We start from the raw sequence: 22596 nt of genomic DNA on the forward strand, positions 1-22596 counted from the left end.
ACCATTCTACATGGTATGAATGCGCATTTGCTCTCTAGTAGGAGACTGCCTACAGTACGCTTGTCCGTCCTCTTTTTAGAATACTGCTGCCCGGTGTGGGATCCTTACCAGATAGGACTGACGGAGTACACAGAAAAAGTTCAAAGAAAGGCAGCACGTTTTGTATCATCGCGAAATATGGGAGAGACTGTCACACTATTGATACAGGATTTGGGCTGGAAATCATTAAAAGAAAGACGTTTTTCGTTGCTACGGAATATTCTCACGAAATTCCAATCACCAACTTTCTCCTCCGAATGCGAAAATATTTTGTTGACACCGACCTACATAGGGAGGAACGATCACCACGATAAAATAAGGGAAATCAGAGCTCGTACGGAAAGATATAGGTGTTCATTCTTTCCGCGCGCTATACTCGATGGGAAAAATGGTTCAAATGGCTCTGAGCACTATGGGACTTAACAGCTGAGGTCATCAGTCCCCTAGAACTTAGAACTACTTAAACCTAACTAACCTAAGGACGTCACACACATCCATGCCCGAGGCAGGATTAGAACCTGCGACCGTAACGGTCGCGCGGTTCCAGGCTGGAGCGCGTAGAGCCGCTTGGCCACTCCGGAGAGCACTAGATTGGAATAATAGAGAAATGTGAAGGTGGCTCGATGACCCTCTGCCAGGCACTTGAATGTGATTTGCAGAGTATCCATGTAGATGTAGATGTAGTTGTACCGAGTCTATATTTTATGTAACTCACCTGAACGCGAGGGTGTTGGGACAGCATGTAGACAACGGCTTCTGCAATGTCTTCTGATTCCAGGAAAGGCATATCCTTCAGTTCGGAGAAAAATTCAAGTACCTTTGGGGGAGCAGCTGCCATGTTTGATGTTCCTTCAGTTCGTACTGCGCCTGGAGAAACTTCCTGCAAGAAGACACATTGCACTAAGATGTAAGTACAGTCGCAGAAATCAAATTTTGAAAATCAAAATCCTATCACTTTGTTCTTCCCTCTTCCTCTTCCTTTCTCTCTCTCTCTCTCTCTCTCTCTCTGACACACACACACACACACACACACACACACACACACACACACACACACACACACTCACAGAACATACCCACACGACCTTACATACAAAACCATTAACACCAAGAGAATCCCATCAACACATTACCACTTCGTCTTCAGGCACGAGTGGCCTACCGGGACCATCCGACCGCCGTGTCATCCTCAGAGGAGGATGCGGATAGGAGGGGCGTGGAGTCTGCACATCGATATCCTGGCCGTTATGATGGTATTCTTGACCGAAGCCGCTACTCAGTTGGCATCACGAGGCTGAGTGCACCCCGAAAAATGGCAACAGCGGATGGCGGCTGGATGGTCACCCATCCAAATGCCGGCCACGCGCAACGACGATTCAAATTATACACTCCTGGAAATGGAAAAAAGAACACATTGACACCGGTGTGTCAGACCCACCATACATGCTCCGGACACTGCGAGAGGGCTGTACAAGCAATGATCACACGCACGGCACAGCGGACACACCAGGAACCGCGGTGTTGGCCGTCGAATGGCGCTAGCTGAGCAGCATTTGTGCACCGCCGCCGTCAGTGTCAGCCAGTTTGCCGTGGCATTCGGAGCTCCATCGCAGTCTTTAACACTGGTAGCATGCCGCGACAGCGTGGACGTGAACCGTATGTGCAGTTGACGGACTTTGAGCGAGGGCGTATAGTGGGCATGCGGGAGGCCGGGTGGACGTACCGCCGAATTGCTCAACACGTGGGGCGTGAGGTCTCCACAGTACATCGATGTTGTCGCCAGTGGTCGGCGGAAGGTGCACGTGCCCGTCGACCTGGGACCGGACCGCAGCGACGCACGGATGCACGCCAAGACCGTAGGATCCCACGCAGTGCCGTAGGGGACCGCACCGCCACTTCCCAGCAAATTAGGGACGCTGTTGCTCCTGGGGTATCGGCGAGGACCATTCGCAACCGTCTCCATGAAGCTGGGCTACGGTCCCGCACACCATTAGGCCGTCTTCCGCTCACGCCCCAACATCGTGCAGCCCGCCTCCAGTGGTGTCGCGACAGGCGTGAATGGAGGGACGAATGGAGACGTGTCGTCTTCAGCGATGAGAGTCGCTTCTGCCTTGGTGCCAAGATGGTCGTATGCGTGTTTGGCGCCGTGCAGGTGAGCGCCACAATCAGGACTGCATACGACCGAGGCACACGGGGCCAACACCCGGCATCATGGTGTGGGGAGCGATCTCCTACACTGGCCGTACACCACTGGTGATCGTCGAGGGGACACTGAATAGTGCACGGTACATCCAAACCGTCATCGAACCCATCGTTCTACCATTCCTAGACCGGCAAGGGAACTTGCTGTTCCACCAGGACAATGCACGTCCGCATGTAGCCCGTGCCACCCAACGTGCTCTAGAAGGTGTAAGTCAACTACCCTGGCCAGCAAGATCTCCGGATCTGTCCCCCATTGAGCATGTTTGGGACTGGATGAAGCGTCGTCTCACGCGGTCTGCACGTCCATCACGAACGCTGGTCCAACTGATGCGCCAGGTGGAAATGGCATGGCAAGCCGTTCCACAGGACTACGTCCAGCATCTCTACGATCGTCTCCATGGGAGAATAGCAGCCTGCATTGCTGCGAAAGGTGGATATACACTGTACTATTGCCGACATTGTGCATGCTCTGTTGCCTGTGTCTATGTGCCTGTGGTTCTGTCAGTGTGATCATGTGATGTATCTGACCCCAGGAATGTGTCAATAAAGTTTCCCCTTCCTGGGACAATGAATTCACGGTGTTCTTATTTCAATTTCCAGGAGTGTAGATTATCGTTACTAGTTACGTGTAAAACGTAGTGTAGGCCACGAATGCGGGTATTCATGCTTTATTTAATATTAAATGCACAGCGACGCCGTAAGAACTACTCTTTCAACTGCTATTATGATGGCGTACTGGAAATCCGTAGCAGGAAATGGGAAAAGAAAAATAGTAGGAGAACATGTAGTATAGCAATGAAAGAGGAAGCTGCCTGATAGGGTTCTGCACAGAACATAATTTAAGCATCGCTAATACTTGGTTTAAATATCATGAGAGAAGATTGTGTAAGTGTAAGACTTGGAAACACAGGAAGGTTTCCAATATACTGCATAATGGTAAGGAATAGTCTCCGTAATCAAATTATAAGGCAAAAACTTCCAGGGGCAGATGTGGATTCTGACCATAAGTTATTAGCTATGAATTTTAGATATAAAGTAAAAAAAAGACGAGACTTGAATAAATTGACGAACGTGAGGCTGTTGAGAGTTTCAGAGGGGTAAGAAACACAACAATAGATGAATGGGTACTCTTCAGGGATAAAACAGTGAAGGCAGCCAAGGTTAAATAGGGAAAAACACGGAGCACAGTACAAATTATTGGACAAAGAATGAGAGAATGAATGTAAAGGAGAAAATACAAAAATTCAGCAGATGAAACAGGCAAAAGAGAATACAGACATTTAAAAATTGAGTCTGACAGGAAGTGAGAACGACAAAACAGAAGTAGCCAGATGAGAAATGCAATGATATTGAAGCATTCGTTACTAGCGAAATGATAAACGTCACCTATAGGAATTATAAGGAGATAATTGCACAAATGAGAAGGTGTATGAGTATCAAGAGATCAGATGGAAAGACAGTTATAACCAAAGAAGGGAAAGCTGAAAAGCGAGATCAGATAGAAAGACAGTTCTAACCAAACAAGGGAAAGCTGAAAAGCGAAAGAAATCTATAGATGACAATAGAACGGAAATGTCCTTGAGGGTAATACAATAGAAAGGGCGCATAAAGTAGATTAAGATGAGCTGGGGATCATGACATTGGTAGAAGAATTTGGCAGAGCACTGAAAGACATAAGTCGAGACAAGACTGTTGGAGTAGACGACATTCCTTCAAAACTATTGAGATCCGTGGTAGATACAGCCATGACAGAACTGTTCCACCTGGTGTGAAAGTTATAGGAGGCAGTCGAAATACCATCAGACTTCAGAATCCAATTTCAAAGGAAGGAAGGCGCTGAAAGTGTGAATATTGACGAACTATCAATACAATAAGCCATGGTTCAACACACTGACATGAATTGAAACTAGTAGATGCCGACCTGGGAAGATCGCTTTGGGTTCTGCAGAAATGGACACACGCGCGAGACAATAGTACGCTACGATTCATCTTAGATGATAGGTAAGGCAAATCTATGCTTATAATGTCTGGATTTACAGGAAACTTTTTACAATGTCAACTGGAATACGATCTTTGAAATTATGAAGATAGAAACGATAAAATAAATGTACTGAATGGTTATTTAAAACTTGTGCAGAAACTAGACTGCAGTTATGGGAGTTGAAAGACATGAAAGGAAAGCAGTAGATAAGAAGGGAATGAGACTGACTTGTAACCTATTCCGATATTGCTAAATCTATACACTGGACATGCTGTGAGGGCAATCAAGGAGACATTTGGAAAGGGAATTAAACTTCTGCGAGACGAAATAAAACCTTGAGGTTTGCTAATGATATAGTAATTCAGAAGTGAACTTGGAGGAGCAGTTGATTAGAATGGGCAGCGTCTTGAAAAGAGGTTATAAGATGAATATCAACAAAAGCAAAAATACGATAATGAAATGCAACGGAATTCAACCAGATGATGCTGAAAGAATTAGATTAGAAAATGAGACACTAAAATAGTAGATGGATTCTATTAGTCATGCAGGAATATTTGACGATGGCCGAAATAGAGAGAATATGAAATGTAGATAAGCTAAAACACGAAAGATTTCTGTTAAGATCTAATGCGAATTTAAGTTTTAGGAAGTCTTTTGTGAAGGTATTTATGTGGAATGTAGCGCTGAAATCAAGTGTAACGTGGACGATAAGCAGCTGAGACAGGAAGTGAATAGAAATGTTTGAAATGCGGTGCTACGGAGAAACGCTAAAGATGAAATGGGTATATCGGAAAAACTAATTGTGAGATACTTAATCGAACTGAAAAGAAAAAAATAAATTTATTGCATAACTTGACTAAAAGAAGGGATCAGTTGATGGGACACATACTGAGGCATGAAGTAATCGTCAGGTTGGTACTAGAGGTATACATGGTGTGGGCGAGGGGGGGGGGGGGGGAAGGGGAGGAGTGGTAAGAAAAAGTAGAGGAAGACCAAAGTTTGAATACAGTAGTTTCAAATAGATGTAGGTATGCATAGATGTAAAGGCTTGCACCAAATACAGTATGTGGAGAGGTGCATCAAACCAGTCTTCGAACTGAAGATCACAACAGCGACAATCGTATGTCTGAATGAAGTATGGTACTCGGTGTTCTGAAGGTTGGAAAAGACTCAGGTAATAAACACCTGTTCAGAAGTCATATGCATTCGCGTAATTTGCCGAATGATCTACAGTAATGAACCATTGACAGAAAGGACACAAATTATTCGTAGAGTCGGAAAAGTGAATAGATGTTTTAACTTAATGGGTGGTGGCAAAAATTTATGACCGCAGAAACGAAGCGAGACTGTTCACTTATGGAGCAGTTGGAATGAAGTTATCAACCAGTACCGTGGACAGGGATGTAAGGTATACCAGGTGATTTCAGAGCGGCAGAGAAAGATGCAGGGGAAGCCCTAGTATATGCTGTGTGGACTGCAGGTCAGTACCAGGCCATTGTCGACACGGATGATCCAGCAAGCGAGGTGGCATTCGGTGCGTGGCAGTGCAAATCCCTAAGCGGACACGCAGATTTGGCTTTCTCTGGTTTCCCTATAATCGCGTGAGCAAATGCACGAATTGCTCCTTTGATGAGAATCTCATTCTTATTCATACCCAATCTGAACTTGTACTGTCACTAATGATTACATCGTACATAGTACGCTCCACCCTAACGTCCCTGCCTCTTCAATGGTGAATCCCATATTCGGTTGCAAAGTAGCCTGAGACGTATTTTAGTTGAAGTGTAATTGTGGTGTCACCGCTAGACACCACACTTGCTATGTGGTAGCTTTAAATCGGCCGCGGTCCATTAGTACATGTCGGACCCGCGTGTCGCCACTGTGTGATCGCAGACCGAGCGCCACCACAAGGTAGGTCTCGAGATACGGACTAGCACTCGCTCCAGTTGTACGGACGACTTTGCTAGCGACTACACTGACGAAGCCTCGCTCATTAGCCGAGCCAATAGTTAGAATAGCCTTCAGCTAAGTCAATGGCTACGACCTAGCAAGGCGCCATTAGTAACGTTGCATGTATCTAAAGAGTCTCACTTGTATCGCCACAATCTCCAGATGTACCAAAAGGATGGATTAAAGTTAAGTATTCCAGAAGCTACGTACATTTCTTTATAGCATTCATTACGTATCCTGTTTCAGACCTCACGCCATCCTGCTTTAGCTTAGCGCGTGCCTTTCGGCTTCCTCTCATTGTGTCTAGGCTGTCTTGTCTAGACACAACAGTAATCTGTTATCATTTGTCAGAAATTGCCGAAATTAACGCCTTCCGACGAAACATGGCTTCTCTGCAGGTTGACAAATTATCTATTTCATGCACAGACCTACTAGTTTTCCATACGTGTAAGTCTGCAGGCAAAGCATCCTTGCAGCTTCTTTGATGTTACACATGTCCGAAAGAACAGATTAGATCTTCATATAGTTAAGGCTAACCGGCCATTGACCTTCTTGTTCTGTGCTGGATGCACACGCATTGCCCGAAGTCTTACGGGACCCGGTAAGATTGTCTGCCGCGAGTAACGAGTGTAATGGGCAGGGGCACTACCAACGTAGTGTGTGGACATTAAGTTGAGAATGTGGGTCTCACGGGGAGCGTGCAGGGGATAAATCCCTGCAGTCGCTCTATCCTATCTGCACTCGGTGGCTCAGATGCCTAGAGCGTCTGCCATGTAAGCAGGAGAACCCGGGTTCGAGTGCTCGTCCGGACACACATTTTGAACTGTCCCCGTTGATGTACATTAACGTCTGTCGACAGGTTAGGGTCTTGGTCCCATTATCTTTTCGTTATATAGGATAGATCATCCAGAGCTCACCTCGTGTAAGTATGTTGTTGTTGTTGTTGCAAAGACTAGTGTGGTACAGTTTTCTACGCTAGCCTATTCTGTGGAAGCCTCTTCATCTCTACATAAATAGTGAAACCAATATCCATTTGAACCTGCTTTCTGTTCCGGCCCATTACGTAAGTGGCGCTTCCTTGATTACTCGGGATTTGTCCCATCAACCGAATCCTCGAATCCTTCCTTCCCCCCCCCCCCCCCTTTGATGCCTCACAACGTGTCCTACCAACCGATCCCTTCTTGTAGTCAAGTTGTGACGCAAATTTCTCTTCTCCCCAATTCTATTCAATACCTCCTTATTAGTTACCATCTAATCTTCAGCATGCTTCTGAAACAATAAATTTCAAAGACTTCTGTTCCGATCTAGACTGAACTGCTTACCGTCTACATTTCACTATACAAATACTTTAAGAAAAAGTTTCCTAAGCTGAAAATTATATCAGACGTAAGCTAAATTCTCCTTTTGACAAATACTTTTCTCCCCATTGCCACGCTGTTTGCATCAAATTTGCTTCTTGCATCGTCAGTTACTTTACTACCAAATATCAAAACTTACGTGCTATTTTCAGTATCTCCGTTGTTAATCTAATTCCCTTAACACTACCAAATTTAATTCGACTACATCCCACTACTATTGTTGACGATTTTATCGTTTCAAGACATTCCGTTCAACTGTTCGTCCAAATCCTTTGCAGACTCTGAGCGATTTAAAATACCATCAGCAAGTTTCAGATTTTTTATTTACTTTCCCTGAACTGTAATGCCCGTTCCAAATTTTCCTTAGTTTCCTTTACTGCCCGCTCAACGTACAGACTGAATAACACCGGGGTAGGCCTGGGACATGTTTCATTCCCTTTTCAAATACTGCTTCCCTTTCATGTCCTTCGATTCTTACAGGTGCAGTCCGGTTTCTGGAAGAATGTGCCAACCAATTCGCACATTATACTGGAATCTCACTCCCGTGACCGTATTTCATATTATGTGGTTGCAATAATCACTGTAGCTGTGCTATTGTTCGCCTAGTTCCTGTCCAAACACTAGGCTTCACAGACATCAGATTCTTAAGACGATTTGCATCCACATCACGCCAATTACACATAAATCAAAAGTAAGACCATATATCCCTTGTTCGCACGGTTCATTTGCTAGCATAATCCGTCTTGTTTTATTTGAACGCTAATACACTGACTTAATTTGTATGTGGCAAAGATAGTCTATGTTCAAATATTGATTCTTCGTCCGGAACTGCGTTTTCTTCTTTTATTAATCACGTGTGATGGGTCTTATACTTGGACTAAGTGCGTTCTGTTCGACCTGTAACTTTGTAACTTGTATCTGCAATATTTTCTTGATTAATGAGAATCAGCATATGCTACGTTACTAAGAATAGCTGGAATACAAGTACTAAGATAACTTGCGAAAAACAAATAAAAGATAGTCTCATAACAATAATGATATGCAAGCATCCTTAATTTGAAAGCAGACAGAATGTGACTTTTCCTTCATTAGACATGTGCCACTTATGATGGATGACTTACCCCAACTCGTATCTTGCTGCCCTTGGCGACCAGGTCTTTCCTCAGCCCTTCGAGCAGTACTTTGACGGCGTGCTTGCTGGCGAAATACATCGCCATACCATCTATAGTCGGTGGTGTGTGTCCGGCGACACTGAAAATTTGATACCAGGTTACAACTTTTGAAACAGGATCCAGCATCGCATGTGAGTAACATATCAGTACGTGAGGCCCGTCTTGGAAGATTAACATCAACTCATAATTTACCAGTGAAACACACTGATTATATTTTGCTGTCTATTTCGTAAAGTGCTACTTAATTACTCTTCTTCCCAATACTTCTTCTTATTCCTTCTTACTTCTACCTGACTGTACTTTTACATTCAATAATCTGGACCCAGCACATAAATCAATGGTGGTGATGAATTACGCTTAGTCCATTCTTGGAAATGTAAATAGCTCCACGGTCGTATTAATTTTTACTACTGTCAGGGACAAATTACGTGAACGTGACACTTTCCGAGGGATGTATTTGGAGTATCAGTATGACTTACTACTGGTTCTATTGATTGGAAAGGAACAATTCAGAGACAGTGGTATTATGGGAACAAAGTTTCTTGTGTTGGAATTTTTGTGTAAGTCGTTAGTGGTTTTCTTGCTGCATCAAATTACGGTAGAAACCGGGCTTTCTATCATTACTTCCGTGACCTTCACTGGAAATAATTGGTTGTTGTCGTGCCAAGTAACGATCCAAACAAAAGTGACCATGAAATTTCTACACACCTGCTACGTCGGAACTGAAGCGCCATCCGGCCCTAGATGTGGATTCTAAAGTGGAGAAGTGCGTAGTATTAAATTTGATATTAGTGAAGGTCCTTGAAATATATAATAAACCATATGAAAACTAGACTGTGATACAATACATGGACAATATTTATACACCCGATCTCGGCTAGAGTTTGTTAGCTACAGCTGGTCTCACTAAGCGTGTAGATGTTCGGCTGTTTTATATTTTAAACCTCGTAAATGATTGTCAAATGAAAAAAAAAGAAAAAAATAGTCATGTCCATTTGAGCTAACGCAGTTCTGTTACCTTTCTGGGGGACTTTTCATGTACGAATCAATTAAAACGTTTTTGCTTATTAAAGGTTTGCTGAATCTTTACGAGCTTGTGTGCGGGAACTTAACCTGACACGTGTCCAAGTGAATACCTTTCACCATCGACAATGATTGCTGGTGCTGTCTTCCACCTGTTGCAACAGCTGTTCACCAGGCGTAACACACAGGCTCATACATTACTATTAGGATCGCAAAGCTGTGTCTAAATGACTAAATTGTCTACACTAGACTGCAAGGTACAGACATACGTTACTGAATAAAACTAAGAACACAATGCCGAGACAGGAAGTGACACAAGCGCACCTGTTGATGTGGATGATGAAGCCGTCGTCGACGCCCCTGCCCAGCATGTCCTGCACGGCCTCCCTGGTGCAGATGCTCAGACCCAGCACGTTCACGTCCAGGATGCGCTTCCAGTCTTCCGTCTTGCCCTCTGGTCACAAGAACAAAGATAAATACTACTGCACGTGCGTAAACATTTATGCAATCTGTGTTACTAAATGGTTAACCTGGTGAACAGTCACTTGGTTCCAGCTGAAGGTTTGCATAACCCTGTGCTTGTTTAAAATATTCACCGTGACCCCGGAAGTTAATCAAGAGCCAGACACACCATTAAGATCCAAGTTGAAATTGTTAAGCACAACGGAATGACTAATATGAAAAATATGGCGGTAGCTGTGGATTCGAAAGTGGAGAAGTGCGAAGTATTAAATCTACATCTACATCCATACCCCGCAAGCCAAGTGACGGTGTGTGGCGGAGGGTATTTTGAATACCTCTATCGGTTCTCCCTTCTATTCCAGTTCCGTATTGTTCGTGGAAAGAAAGATTGTCGATATGCCTCTGTGTGGGCTCTAATCTCTCTGATTTTATCCTCATGGTCTCTTCGCGAGATATACGTAGGAGGGAGCAATATACTGCTTGACTCCTCGGTGAAGGTATGTTCTCGAAACGTCAACAAAAGCCCGTACCGAGCTACTGAGCGTCTCTCTTGAGTCTTCCACTGGAGTTTATCTATCACCTCCGTAACACTCGCTGTTACTAAATGATCCTGTAACGAAGCGCGCTGCTCTCCGTTTCATCTTCTCTATCTCTTCTATCAACCCTATCTGGTAAGGATCCCACACTGGTGAACAATATTCAAGCAGTGGGCGAACAAGTGTACTGTAATCTACTTCCTTTGTTTTCGGACTGCATTTCGTTAGGATTCTTCCAATGAATCTGTCTGGCATCTGCTTTACCGACGATCAACTTTATATGATCATTCCATTTTAAATCACTCCTAATGCCTACTCCCAGATAATTTGTGGAATTAACTGCTTCCATTTGCTGACCTGCTATATTGTAGCTAAATGATAAAGGATCTTTCTTTCTATGTATTCGCAGCACATTACACTTGTCTACATTGAGATTCAATTGCCATTCCCTGCACCATGCGTCAGTTCGTTGCAGATCCTCCTGTATTTCAGCACAATTTTCGATTGTTACAACCTCTCGATATACCACAGCATCACCGGCAAAAAGCCTCAGTGAACCCCCGATGTTATCCACAAGGTCATTTATGTATATTGTGAATAGCAACGGTCCTACGACACTCCCCTGCGGCACACCTGAAATCACTCTTACTTCGGAAGACTTCTCTCCATTGAGAATGACATGCTCCGTTCTGTTATCTAGGAACTCTTCAATCCAACCACACAATTGGTCTGATAGTCCATATGCTCTTACTTTGTTCATTAAACGACTGTGGGGAACTGTATCGAACGCCTTGCGGAAGAAACACGGCATGTATCTGGGAACCCGTGTCTATAGCCCTCTGAGTCTCGTGGACGAATAGCGCGAGCTGGGTTTCACACTATCTCTTTTTCGAAACCCATGCTAATTCCTACAGAGTAGATATCTAGTCTCTAGTCATTATACTCGAACACAATACGTGTTCCAAAATGCTACAACTGATCGACGTTAGAGATACAGGTCTATAGTTCTGCACATCGACGTCCCTTCCTGAAAACGGGGATGACCTGTGCTCTTTTCCAATCCTTTGGAACGCTACGCTCTTCTAGAGACCTACGGTACACCGCTGCAAGAAGGGGGGCAAGTTCCTTTGCGTACTCTGTGTAAAATAGAACTGGTATCCCATCAGGTCCGGCGGCCTTTCCTCTTTTGAGCGATTTTAATTGTTTTTCTATCCCTGTGTCATCTATTTCGATATCTACCGTTTTGTCATTTGTGCGACAATCTAGAGAAGGAACTACATTGCTTTCTTCCTCTGTGAAACAGCTATGGAAAAAGACATTTAGTATTTCGGCCTTTAGTCTTTCATCCTCTGTTTCAGTACCATTTTGGTCACAGTATCTCGACATTTTGTTTTGATCCACCTACAGCTTTGACATAAGACCAAAATTTCTTACGATTTTCTGCCAAGTCAGTACATAGAACTTTACTTTCGAATTCATTGAACGGCTCTCACATAGCTCTCCTCACACCACATTTCGCTTCGCGTAATTTTTGTTTGTCTGCAAGGCTTTGGCTATGTTTCTGTTTGCTGTGAAGTTCCCTTTGCTTCCACAGCAGTTTTCTAACTCGGTTATTGTACCACGGTGGCTCTTTTCCATCTCTTACAATCTTGCTTGGCACATACTCATCTAATGCATATTGTACGATAGTTTTGAACTTTGTCCACTCATCCTCAACACTATCTGTACTTGAGACAAAACTTTTGTGTTGAGCCGTCAACGACTCTGAAATCTGCTTTTTGTCACTTTTGCTAAACAGAAAAATCTTGCTACCTTTTTTAATATTTCTATTTACGGCTGAAATCATCGATGCAGTAATCGCTTTATGATCGCTGATTCCCTGTTCTGCGTTAACTGTTTCAAATAGTTCGGGTCTGTTTGTCACCAGAGGGTCTAATATGTTATCGCCGCGAGTCGGTTCTCTGTTTAAGTGCTCAAGGTAGTTTTTAGATAATGCACTTAAAAAAATTTCACTGGGTTCTTTGTCCCTGCCCCAGTTATAAACGTTTGAGTCTCCCAGTCTATATCTGGCCAATTAAAATCTCCACCTAGAACTATAACATGGTCGGCTAATCTACTCGAAATATTTTCCAAATTTTCCTTTTTTTTACCACAACAGCTATCAGTAGAAGGTGTTAACAGTGGTGGTGGTGGTTAGTGTTTAACGTCCCGTCGACAACGAGGTCATTAGAGACGGAGCGCAAGCTCGGGTTAGGGAAAGATTGGGAAGGAAATCGGCCGTGCCCTTTCAAAGGAACCATCCCGGATTTGCCTGAAACGATTTAGTGAAATCACGGAAAACCTAAATCAGGATGGCCGGAGACGGGATTGAATCGGGTGTTAACAGAAAAATGTTTTAAATCCATTAATTTAATAAACTAAAAATACACATTAACCGCATCTCCCTATGGAAGAACTTTAGTTGATATTACAAAATGTGCCCTAGGTATCTGCTGATTTTAAGCGTTACCTCAGAATAAATGAGAAAGTGCCCTTTTGACGCAACTCAGGAACTTTTATTCCAACGAATATAGTTAGACTGAGGAACACGTGTATCTACTAAAGCAATGCTGGACTGGGACAGACAACCACAGTGATATGAGTAAATGCGGACCAAGCGTTGTCCTACGATGCCGGTGCAGCTAATAATGCTCAACATAAATATTCAGCATGAGACGTACGGAAAGCTGCTGTCATAGTACAGGACGTGGGTCGTGCTTCAGCTAATATAAAGTCTCGGCCCCTATAGGTTACGAAGGAGTGCCCCAGATCCGGGTCTGCTCGTCTCTCAATGGACTGTTCAATCCGTCCACGTCTCTGTCCCATAGCTCTCTATATTATAGCTAAACTGTACAGCCTGCTCTTTTCGTCGTGGTATACAGCAGCTAGGTGCAAATCACTGTATAATAAGACTCCCCGGCCAGTGGCATGATTCCCTCTTACACAAAACTCCCGCCAAGAAAGTGCATTGCGCTAAAATCCTGATGACTTTCCGATTCGTCCTTCATTCTCAAAATAGGTACAACTTCTACTCCGTATTCGTGACGTCACAAACGTTTTTACCAATGACATGTTTTCATGCTCGTAACTGCCCTCACATCATAGGTCCTCTAAAAGTAAAAAAGCTGCAACCACTGCTAGGCTTTTATTTTTCTGCAAGCCGTGTTTCTTTGGGAAAGTGTTGGGGTTGTTTTGGGGAAGGATGCCAGACAGCGAGGCCATCGGTCTCATCGGATTAGGAAATGACGGGGAAGGGAGTCGGCCGTGCCCTTTCAAAGGAACCATCCCGGCATTTGCCTAGTCATTTAGGGAAATCACGGAAAACCTAAATCAGGATGGCCGGACGCGGGATTGGACCGTCGTCCTCCCGAATGCGAGTCCAGAGTGCTAGCCAATGCGCCACCTCGCTCGGTGGGGACGTGTAAGATAGTTATCCGCTGAAGGCACACTTCAGGAGATGACAAAGCGCCGGGCTCCCACTGATAAAGCTCTTTGCCCTAGCCTCTGCTTGGTCACAGGGCTGCAGGCGGCTCATTGACGCACAGTAGCTGCGAACCCTTGGAGCTAGCCCGGCGAGGCAACTTTCACGGAGACAGGAGACATCCAGTGATCAGCCCACATCCGACGTCACTGAACACTCCTGTCCGACCCATTCTGCCGCTACTGCCCCTCTGCTAATGACACAATACTAAACCCACCTCCTTTTACACCTGTCGTCGGTGTGGAATTCCTAAACTTGACTTCACACGAATAGCAGTTGCTTAGGATCCAGGCGATCGGCAGCTGCGGTCGCCGCTTCCTGACTGGAGCTGTGGGTTTGACAGTGCACGTCACTGTTAAACAGTTAGATCAGTAAGATGCGGGTCCTATGATCAACGTACCGCAAATTGATATCATGTACACTACTAGCCATTAAAATTGGTACACCAAGAAGAAATGCAGATGATAAACGGGTATTCATTGCACAAATTTATTATACTAGAACCGACATGTGATTACATTTTCACTCAATTTGGGTGCAAAGATCCTGACAAATCAGTACCCACAACAACCACCTCTGGCTGTAATAACGACCTTGATACGCCTGCGCATTGAGTCAGAACAGAGCTTGGATGGCGTTTACAGGTACAGCTGCCCATGCAGCTTCAACACGGTACCACAGTTCATCAAGAGTGGTGACTGGAGTATTGTGACGAGTCAGTTGCTCGGCCACCATTGACCAGACGTTTTCAATTGGTGAGAGATCTGGAGAATGCTGGCCAGGGCTGCAGTCGAAAATTTTCTGTATCCAGAAAGGCCCGTACAGGACCTGCAACATGCGGTCGTGTATTATCCTGCTGAAATGTAGAGTTACGCAGGGATCGAATGAAGGGTAGAACCACGGGTCGTAACATATCTGAAACGTAACGTCCACTGTTCAAAGTGCCGCCAATGCGAACAAGAGGTGACCTAGACGTGTAACCAATGGCACCCCATACCATCACGCCGGGTGATACGCCAGTATGGCGATGACGAATACGCGCTTCCAATGTGCATTCACCGCGATGTCGCCAAACACGGATGTGACCATCATGATGCTGTAAACAAAACCTGGATTCATCCGAAAAAATGACGTTTTGCCATTCGTGCACCCAGGTTCGCCGTTGAGTACACCATCACTTGCGCTCCTGTCTGTGATGTAGCGTCAAGGGTAACCGCAGCCACGGTCTCCGAGCTGATAGTCCATGCTGCTGCAAACGTCGTCAAATTGTTCGTGCAGACGGTTGTTGTCTTGCAAACGTCCCCACCTGTTGACTCAGGGATCGAAATGTGGCTGCACGATCCGTTAGAGCCATGCGGTTAGAAATCTGTCATCTCGACTGCTACTGATACGACGCCGTTAGGATCCAGCATGGTGTTCCGTGTTACCCTTCCAAACCCACCGATTCCATATTCTGCTAACAGTCATTGGATCTCGACCAACGCGAGCAGCAATGTCGCTATACGATAAACCGCAATCGCGGTAGGCTACAATCCGACCTTTATCAAAGTCAGAAACGTGATGGTATGCATTTCCCCTCCTTACACGAGGCATCACAACAACGTTTCACCAGAAAACGACGGTCAACTGCTTTTTGTGTATGAGAAATCGGTTGGAAACATGTCAGCACGTTGTAGGTTACGCCACCCTTGTGTGAATGCTCTGAAAAGCTAATCATTTGCATATCACAACATCTTCTTCCCGTCGGTTAAATTTCGCGTCTGTAGCACGTCGTCTTCGTGCTGTAGCAATTTTAAAGCCTAGTTGTGTGTATGTATCAGGTTCGAAGCCTCGAAATCAATAATGCTATAATGAAAAAAAAAATTCCAAATCATTCGTTTAGTGACTATTGGCTCTTTCAACGACGATCTACACATTTATGAGATCTCGTTAACCTCTACGATAACGCTATTGAAGGGTCTCTACATGAGCCTCTTCATCATTTTGTTTAACACTTAACTTAATGTACCCACCTCTGGCGCTTCCTTTCCGGGCGCAAACTGTACACCACATAAAAAAAGAGACTGAGCAGCTTAGTGTGTCTATAGAGACCACACGATACGAGCTCGGGATTATATTCCTTTATATATATTACCTTTATTTCACCTCACATTTTACTAAGATTTTTGATAATTCTCGGAGCCCCACACCATATTCAATACATCTATGCCCAGTATATCAGTACATACATCCTCCCCTCCTCTCACCTGATATATGAAAAGCATGAACGAGAGTGTACGAGGTAAATTTCAGTATCTAGATCTGTAGGAGTAAAAGTTTGCCTGCTACTGTGGCAGAACAGCGAACCCTTTAAAGCACGTACCATGTACCAAAGACGTTTCTGTTCACCTTGGACGAGGCTCTTGGGTTGGCACCAGACAGTAGGGAGATCTCTGAGCACTTCCCGAGGAACAGGACGTGTGGGTTCCAAAGAGTTCACTCAGCGGTGTACCTGGAGACGCGAGACGGGTGACACCGACTAAGTGTGAGTGTGCCTATTCATAGTTAATTCATTACCTTATTTTTGTAGATTTAACGTCCTGCTGTCATCGCTCATTGTTCGTTGAGCGGTATACACAATTTTTGCGGTTAATTTCGGAACGTTATAAACAGTTGCATTTGGCCACGCTTGCAATCCATTGTTCTGCTCTACCTCTGCTCGGACATGTGCACTCGATTTCTCTTCGGAATCTAGTTTCCACATGTCTTTGTTGTCTCAGAACGTGTTAAGTACGGATCTAAGACCCTTAAGTTTGCAGATCGTGACTCACAGTAATGTATCCTGTCTAATTTGGTCAGCTATTTTGAATTTCACCATTCATTTTATGCAGAATTTTTGTTTGTGACGACCACGTGTTCGCGTATTTGCAGAATCATTACACGTCATAGTTACTGATTCTCGAGGTAAGACTTCCGAATTAGTTTCAGAATTTCTTCTTTGGTGCAACTGTTAAGTTCATTCTTAACGACGAATTCTTGTTCACTTGCTTCGTGAACTCAAGACAAGCGAACGACCGTTCGCCAATCACGTGCATAATGGTGAAATTTCTTCTTTATTCTTATATTGTCCAGAATATCTGTTATATGCGTATACGTGCGTGAATGTCGCCATTAAAACGTTCCTCTGACCCTTCCATAATTAAAATTTAATGATAAATCGTGCGGGTGTCTCTAAGACGCAGTTGTAAATGTGCTTTTGGAACTCAGCCAAGTGTGTTATGAATAACACCATCCATTTATTAGTTGTTCAAATGGCTCCAAACACATCTGAGGTCATCAGTCCCCTAGACTCAGAACTACTTAAACCAAACTAACCTAAGGACATCACACACATCCATGCCCGAGGCAGGATTCCACCCTGCGACCACAGCAGCAGCGTGGTTCCTGACGTAAGCGCCTAAACCGCTCGGCCACATCGGCCAGCATTTATTAGTTGTTTAGCTTATTAGTTTGTTCACCTGTTCTTCACTAAATGTGATATTTTTACCATAGCACATGTTTACGTATGCCCTCGTAAAAGAAAAAAAAACGGCTCTGAGCTCTATGGGACTTAACATCTGAGGTCATCAGTCCCCTAGAACTTCGAACTACTTAAACCTAACTAAGGACATCACACACATCCACGCCCGAGGCAGGATTCGAACCTGCGACGACCGTAGCAGTTGCGCGGTCCCGGACAGATGCGCCTAGAACCGCTCGTCCACCGTGGCCGGCTGCCCTCGCAAACTTTGATTTTATGTCCTACTGCTATCTATTGTGCAAGAGATAGATATACCCAAGTTATTTTTTTAATATTTATTCAACTATCATAAATGGGCAGATCCGGCAACTCAGTTCATCTAAACATCAAGCGTTTTTATTTCGGGTGCATCCAGATACCGTCTTGCCACCTTCCATCTTAACAGATACCTCATTTTCAAGGACACCGTCATTCCGAGCACCGACCCCCAACCAGATCTTTCGCCGAGAGATAACTTTCAGTATTAACATTTATTTGTTCAAGCGGTGGTGAGTGCAGTTAAGGGATGTAACTCTAATACAGGTACAGCAAGAAAATGCAGAGTAAAATCACATTGAATATTTTTTTATGTGATATTGTTGCGACCGATCGGATGGTGGTCCATATCTGTGACCCACTTTCCATGGAACCTAATGTCGTTGAGGTCAACAATACGTGATGCGTGTGCCACTCTCGACGAACACCTGCCTCGTAGAGGCAATTGGCACTTACTTACACAGTTATTTTTTCCAATTTGGAGGAGTTGACTGAAGTACAGTGGGACCACTCGACGTGGGTCAGCGATTTAATATTCTGTTGGCACAATAAATGCGTGCAGGTTGGTAAGGGCAGATGTTCAAGCATGACTTCGCGCATGTCTCCATGAACTGTAGCGTAAACTTTCTGGGGCACAGTATTCGAACGACCACAGCAGCATAAAATACCCGTATCAACGTTTCTTTTTATGCCATTTCTTAACGGATCCGTATATGAGTAATACCAAAAAAATTTGCCTCATGTAATTCTGCTAGTCTGACACAGAAAATACCATAATTCCGTTGGAAAAGTGTATGCTTCTCTCTGAGTTATTAAACAAATTACGAAAACTGGCTGGAATTCGTTTAATATTTCCCTGGTCACTATATGTCTATGTGACAGCACTACTTGAGACATTAGTCGAGTCCATGCCACATCGTGTTGCGGCACTCCTGTGTGCTCGCGGGAGCCCTACACGATTTTAGGCAGGTGTACCAGCATCTTTGGCTCTGAAGATCCACACAATATTAGGCAGGTGTAGCAGTATATATATATATATATATATATATATATATATATATATATATATATATATATATATATATATATATATCGTGTAGGGCCCCGCGAGCACGCAGAAGTGCCGCAACACGACGTGGCATGGACTCCACTAATGTCTCAAGTAGTACTGAAGGGAATTAACACAGTGAATCCTGCAGGGCTGTCCATAAATCCGTAAGGGTACGAGGGGGTGCAGATCTCTTCTGAACAGCACGCTGCAAGGCATCCCAGATAAGCTCTATAAAGTTCATGTCTGGAGAGTTTTGTGACTAGCAGAAGTGTTTAAACTCAGAAGAGCGTTCCTGGAGCTACTCTGTAGCAGTTCTGGACGTGTGCGGTGTCGCATTGTCCTGCTGAAATTGCCCCAGTCCGTCGGAATGCACAATGGACATGAGTGAATGCAGGTGATCAGATAAGATGCTTACGTACGTGCCACCTGTCTGGGTCGTATCTAGATGTATCAAGGGTCCCATATCGCTCCAACTACACACCATTACGGAGCCTCAACAAGCTTGAACTGTCGCCTGCTGACATGCAGGGTCCATGCATTCATGAGGTTGTCTCCATCCCCTTACACATCCATCCGCTCGATATACAACTTGAAACGAGACTCGTCCGACCAGGCAACATGTTTCCAGCGAGGCGTAAAGTTTTGTGTCGTACAGTCATCGAGGGTACACGAGTTGGCCTTCGGCTCCGAAAGCCCATATCGATGATGTTTTGTTGAATGGTTCACCCGCCGACACTTGTTGATGGCCCAGCACTGAAATCTGCAGCAATCTGCGGAAGTGTTGCACTTCTGTCACGTTGAACGATTCTCTTTTGTCGTCGGTGGTCCCTTTCTTGCAGCATCTTTGTCCAGCCACAGCGATGTCGGAGATTTGATGTTTTACCGGATACCTAATATTCACGGTACACTCGTGAAATGGCCGTACGGGAAACTCGTCACTCCATCACTGCCCCGGAGAAGCTGTGACCACGTACAAATCCACTTCAATCTTGATAACCTGCCATTGCAGCAGCAGTAACCGATCTAACAGCTGTGTCAGACACTTGTATTACAGTCAAAATGAACACTTACCTTTTGTTATAGAACTTCTTCTTTCATGTGACTGTGGGTCAGTGTGTAGATACATTTATACGCACTTATAGAATAACTCTAACACTTATTATGAAATAGACTGTCATTGGTAATACAACTCAAGCACCTTCAAAGAAAACCGCTTCTCGTTGCCCTGTCCCTGTGTCGGTCTATTTGAAGACAGACCGCCGACGGCGGCGCGGAGAAATCTTCTGGGTGTTTCTTGATACCTCCGCCTCACTGGTGCGATAGAAGGAACACCTGTGTGGTGTCGATAGTAAGTGCCAGCTCAACACCTATCGACTGTAACACATATTTAATGTCTATTCCTGGAATGTCTAGCAATTACGCTGACATACGTACACTTTCGAGTCGTTATCGAATCTGTAACGATAGTACGAGAAAACATGAATGAGAATGAAGAGCAATCTTCAAATCGCGGTTTATTACTAAAATAAATTAATAGCAGTCTCTAAAAAACTATAGAAATGAGTGATAAGTTATATCGTTGCTGTTAGCCCAAAAACGCAAGTTACAATGACCAAAGTGCATTTTCTGGTCGCAGCGAAATAACAATGACGTTGCTTTGCGCCCAGTCTTCGTTTGATGTAGCACATTTGTTTCTCATGGTGGAGTGGGATAAACAAGAATACAACCAGTTTTCTTTGCCATAATTTTTACTTTTTCCGTCCTATGTGTGGACTATAGCAAAAAAATTGTTCCAATCCCTTTTTCCCCAAACGCAAAACATTTGCTGTTATGTGCACTGCTTCTACACTACTGGCCATTAAAACTGCTACACCACGAAGATGACGTGCCACAGACGCGAAATTTAACCGACAGGAAGAAGATGCTGTGATATGCGAATGATTAGCTTTTCATAGAATTCACACAAGGTTGGCGCCGGTGGCGACACCTACAACGTGCTGACATGAGGAAAGTTTCCAACCGATTTCTCATACAGAAACAGCGCTTGACCGGCGTTGCCTCGTGAAACGTTGTTGTGATGCCTCGTGTAAGGAGGAGAAATGCGTACCATCACGTTTCCGACTTTGATAAAGGTCGGTTTGTAGCCTATCGCGATTGCAGTTTATAGTATCGCGACATTACTGCTCGCGTTGGTCGAGATCCAGTGACCGTTAGCAGAATATGGAATCGGTGGGTTCAGGAAGGTAATACGAAACGCCGTGCTGGATCCTAACGGCCTCGTATCACTAGCAGTCGAGATGACAGCCATCTTATCCGCATGGCTCTAACGGATCGTGCAGCCACATCTCGATCCCTGAGTGAACAGATGGGGACGTGTGCAAGACAACAACCAACTGCACGAACAGTTCGACGACGTTTGCAGCAGCATGTACTATCAGCTCGGAGACCACGGCTGTGGTTACCCTTAACGCTGCATCACAGACAGGAGCGCCTGCGATGGTGTACTCAACGACGAACCTGGGCGCAGGAATGGCAAAACGTCATTTTTTCGGGTGAATCCAGGTTCTGTTTACTGCATCACGATTGTCGCACCCGTGTTTGGCGACATCGCGGTGAACGCACAGCACATTGGAAGAGTGTATTCGTCATCGCCATTCTGGCGTATCACCCGGCTTGATGGTATAGGGTGCCAATTGCTTACATGTCTCCGTCACCTCTTGTCCGCATTGACGGCACTTTGAACAGTGGACGTTACATTTCAGATGTGTTACGACCCGTGGCTCTACGCTTCATTCGATCCCTGCGAAACCCTACACTACAGCAGGATAACGCACGACCGCATGTTGCAGGTCCTGTACGGGCCTTTCTGGATACAGAAAATGTTCGACTACTGCCCTGGCCAGCACATTCTCCAGTCCAGATCTCTCACCAATTGAAAACGTCTGGTCAATGGTGGCCGAGCAACTGGCTCGTCACAATATGCCAGTCACTACTCTTGATGAACTGTGGTATCGTGTTGAAACTGCATGGGCAGCTGTACCTGTACACGCCATCCAAGCTCTGTTTGACTCAATGCCCAGACGTATCAAGGCCGTTATTACGGCCAGAGGTGGTTGTTTTGGGTGGTGATTTCTCAGGATCTGTGCACCCAAATTGCGTGAATATGTAATCACATGTCAGTTCTAGTATATTTGTCCAATGAATACCCCTTTATCATCTGCATTTCTTCTTGGTGCAGCAATTTTAATGTCCAGTAGTGTATTAATTTTCGTCTTACATCCTCCAGTGTCGCAAAACAAAGCTTCGTTAAAGGCCATCCGATCCCGACGGTGAGTCACTCCACCTTGTCAGTGATACTTAACAGCAGCAGTACAGTGCGCTTATCTTCCATATTGAGTCAACAGCAGCAGTACAGTGCGCATATCTTCCATATCGAGTCACCGCTAGACTTACACTCCTGCACACTTGAGTAAGAGAGAACGAGTGGA

At 44.7% G+C, this 22596-nt stretch overlaps 1 protein-coding gene across 2 annotated transcripts in view; it reads right to left on the reverse strand.

Moving 5' to 3' along the window:
* The window catches only part of LOC124776573 (farnesol dehydrogenase-like), a 129383-nt gene that overhangs the window by 5760 nt on the left and 101027 nt on the right, over window positions 1-22596 (reverse strand). For both annotated transcript variants that reach the window (XM_047251620.1, XM_047251619.1), the window contains exons 3-5: window positions 10050-10179; window positions 8652-8781; window positions 755-919 (exon numbers count right to left, since the gene is read on the reverse strand). In XM_047251620.1, the coding sequence (XP_047107576.1) occupies window positions 755-919; window positions 8652-8781; window positions 10050-10179 (425 nt within the window). The remainder of the gene's footprint in view (window positions 1-754; window positions 920-8651; window positions 8782-10049; window positions 10180-22596) is intronic.

This window comes from Schistocerca piceifrons, chromosome 2 (genome assembly GCF_021461385.2).
Source record: "Schistocerca piceifrons isolate TAMUIC-IGC-003096 chromosome 2, iqSchPice1.1, whole genome shotgun sequence".
NCBI lineage: Eukaryota > Metazoa > Arthropoda > Insecta > Orthoptera > Acrididae > Schistocerca > Schistocerca piceifrons.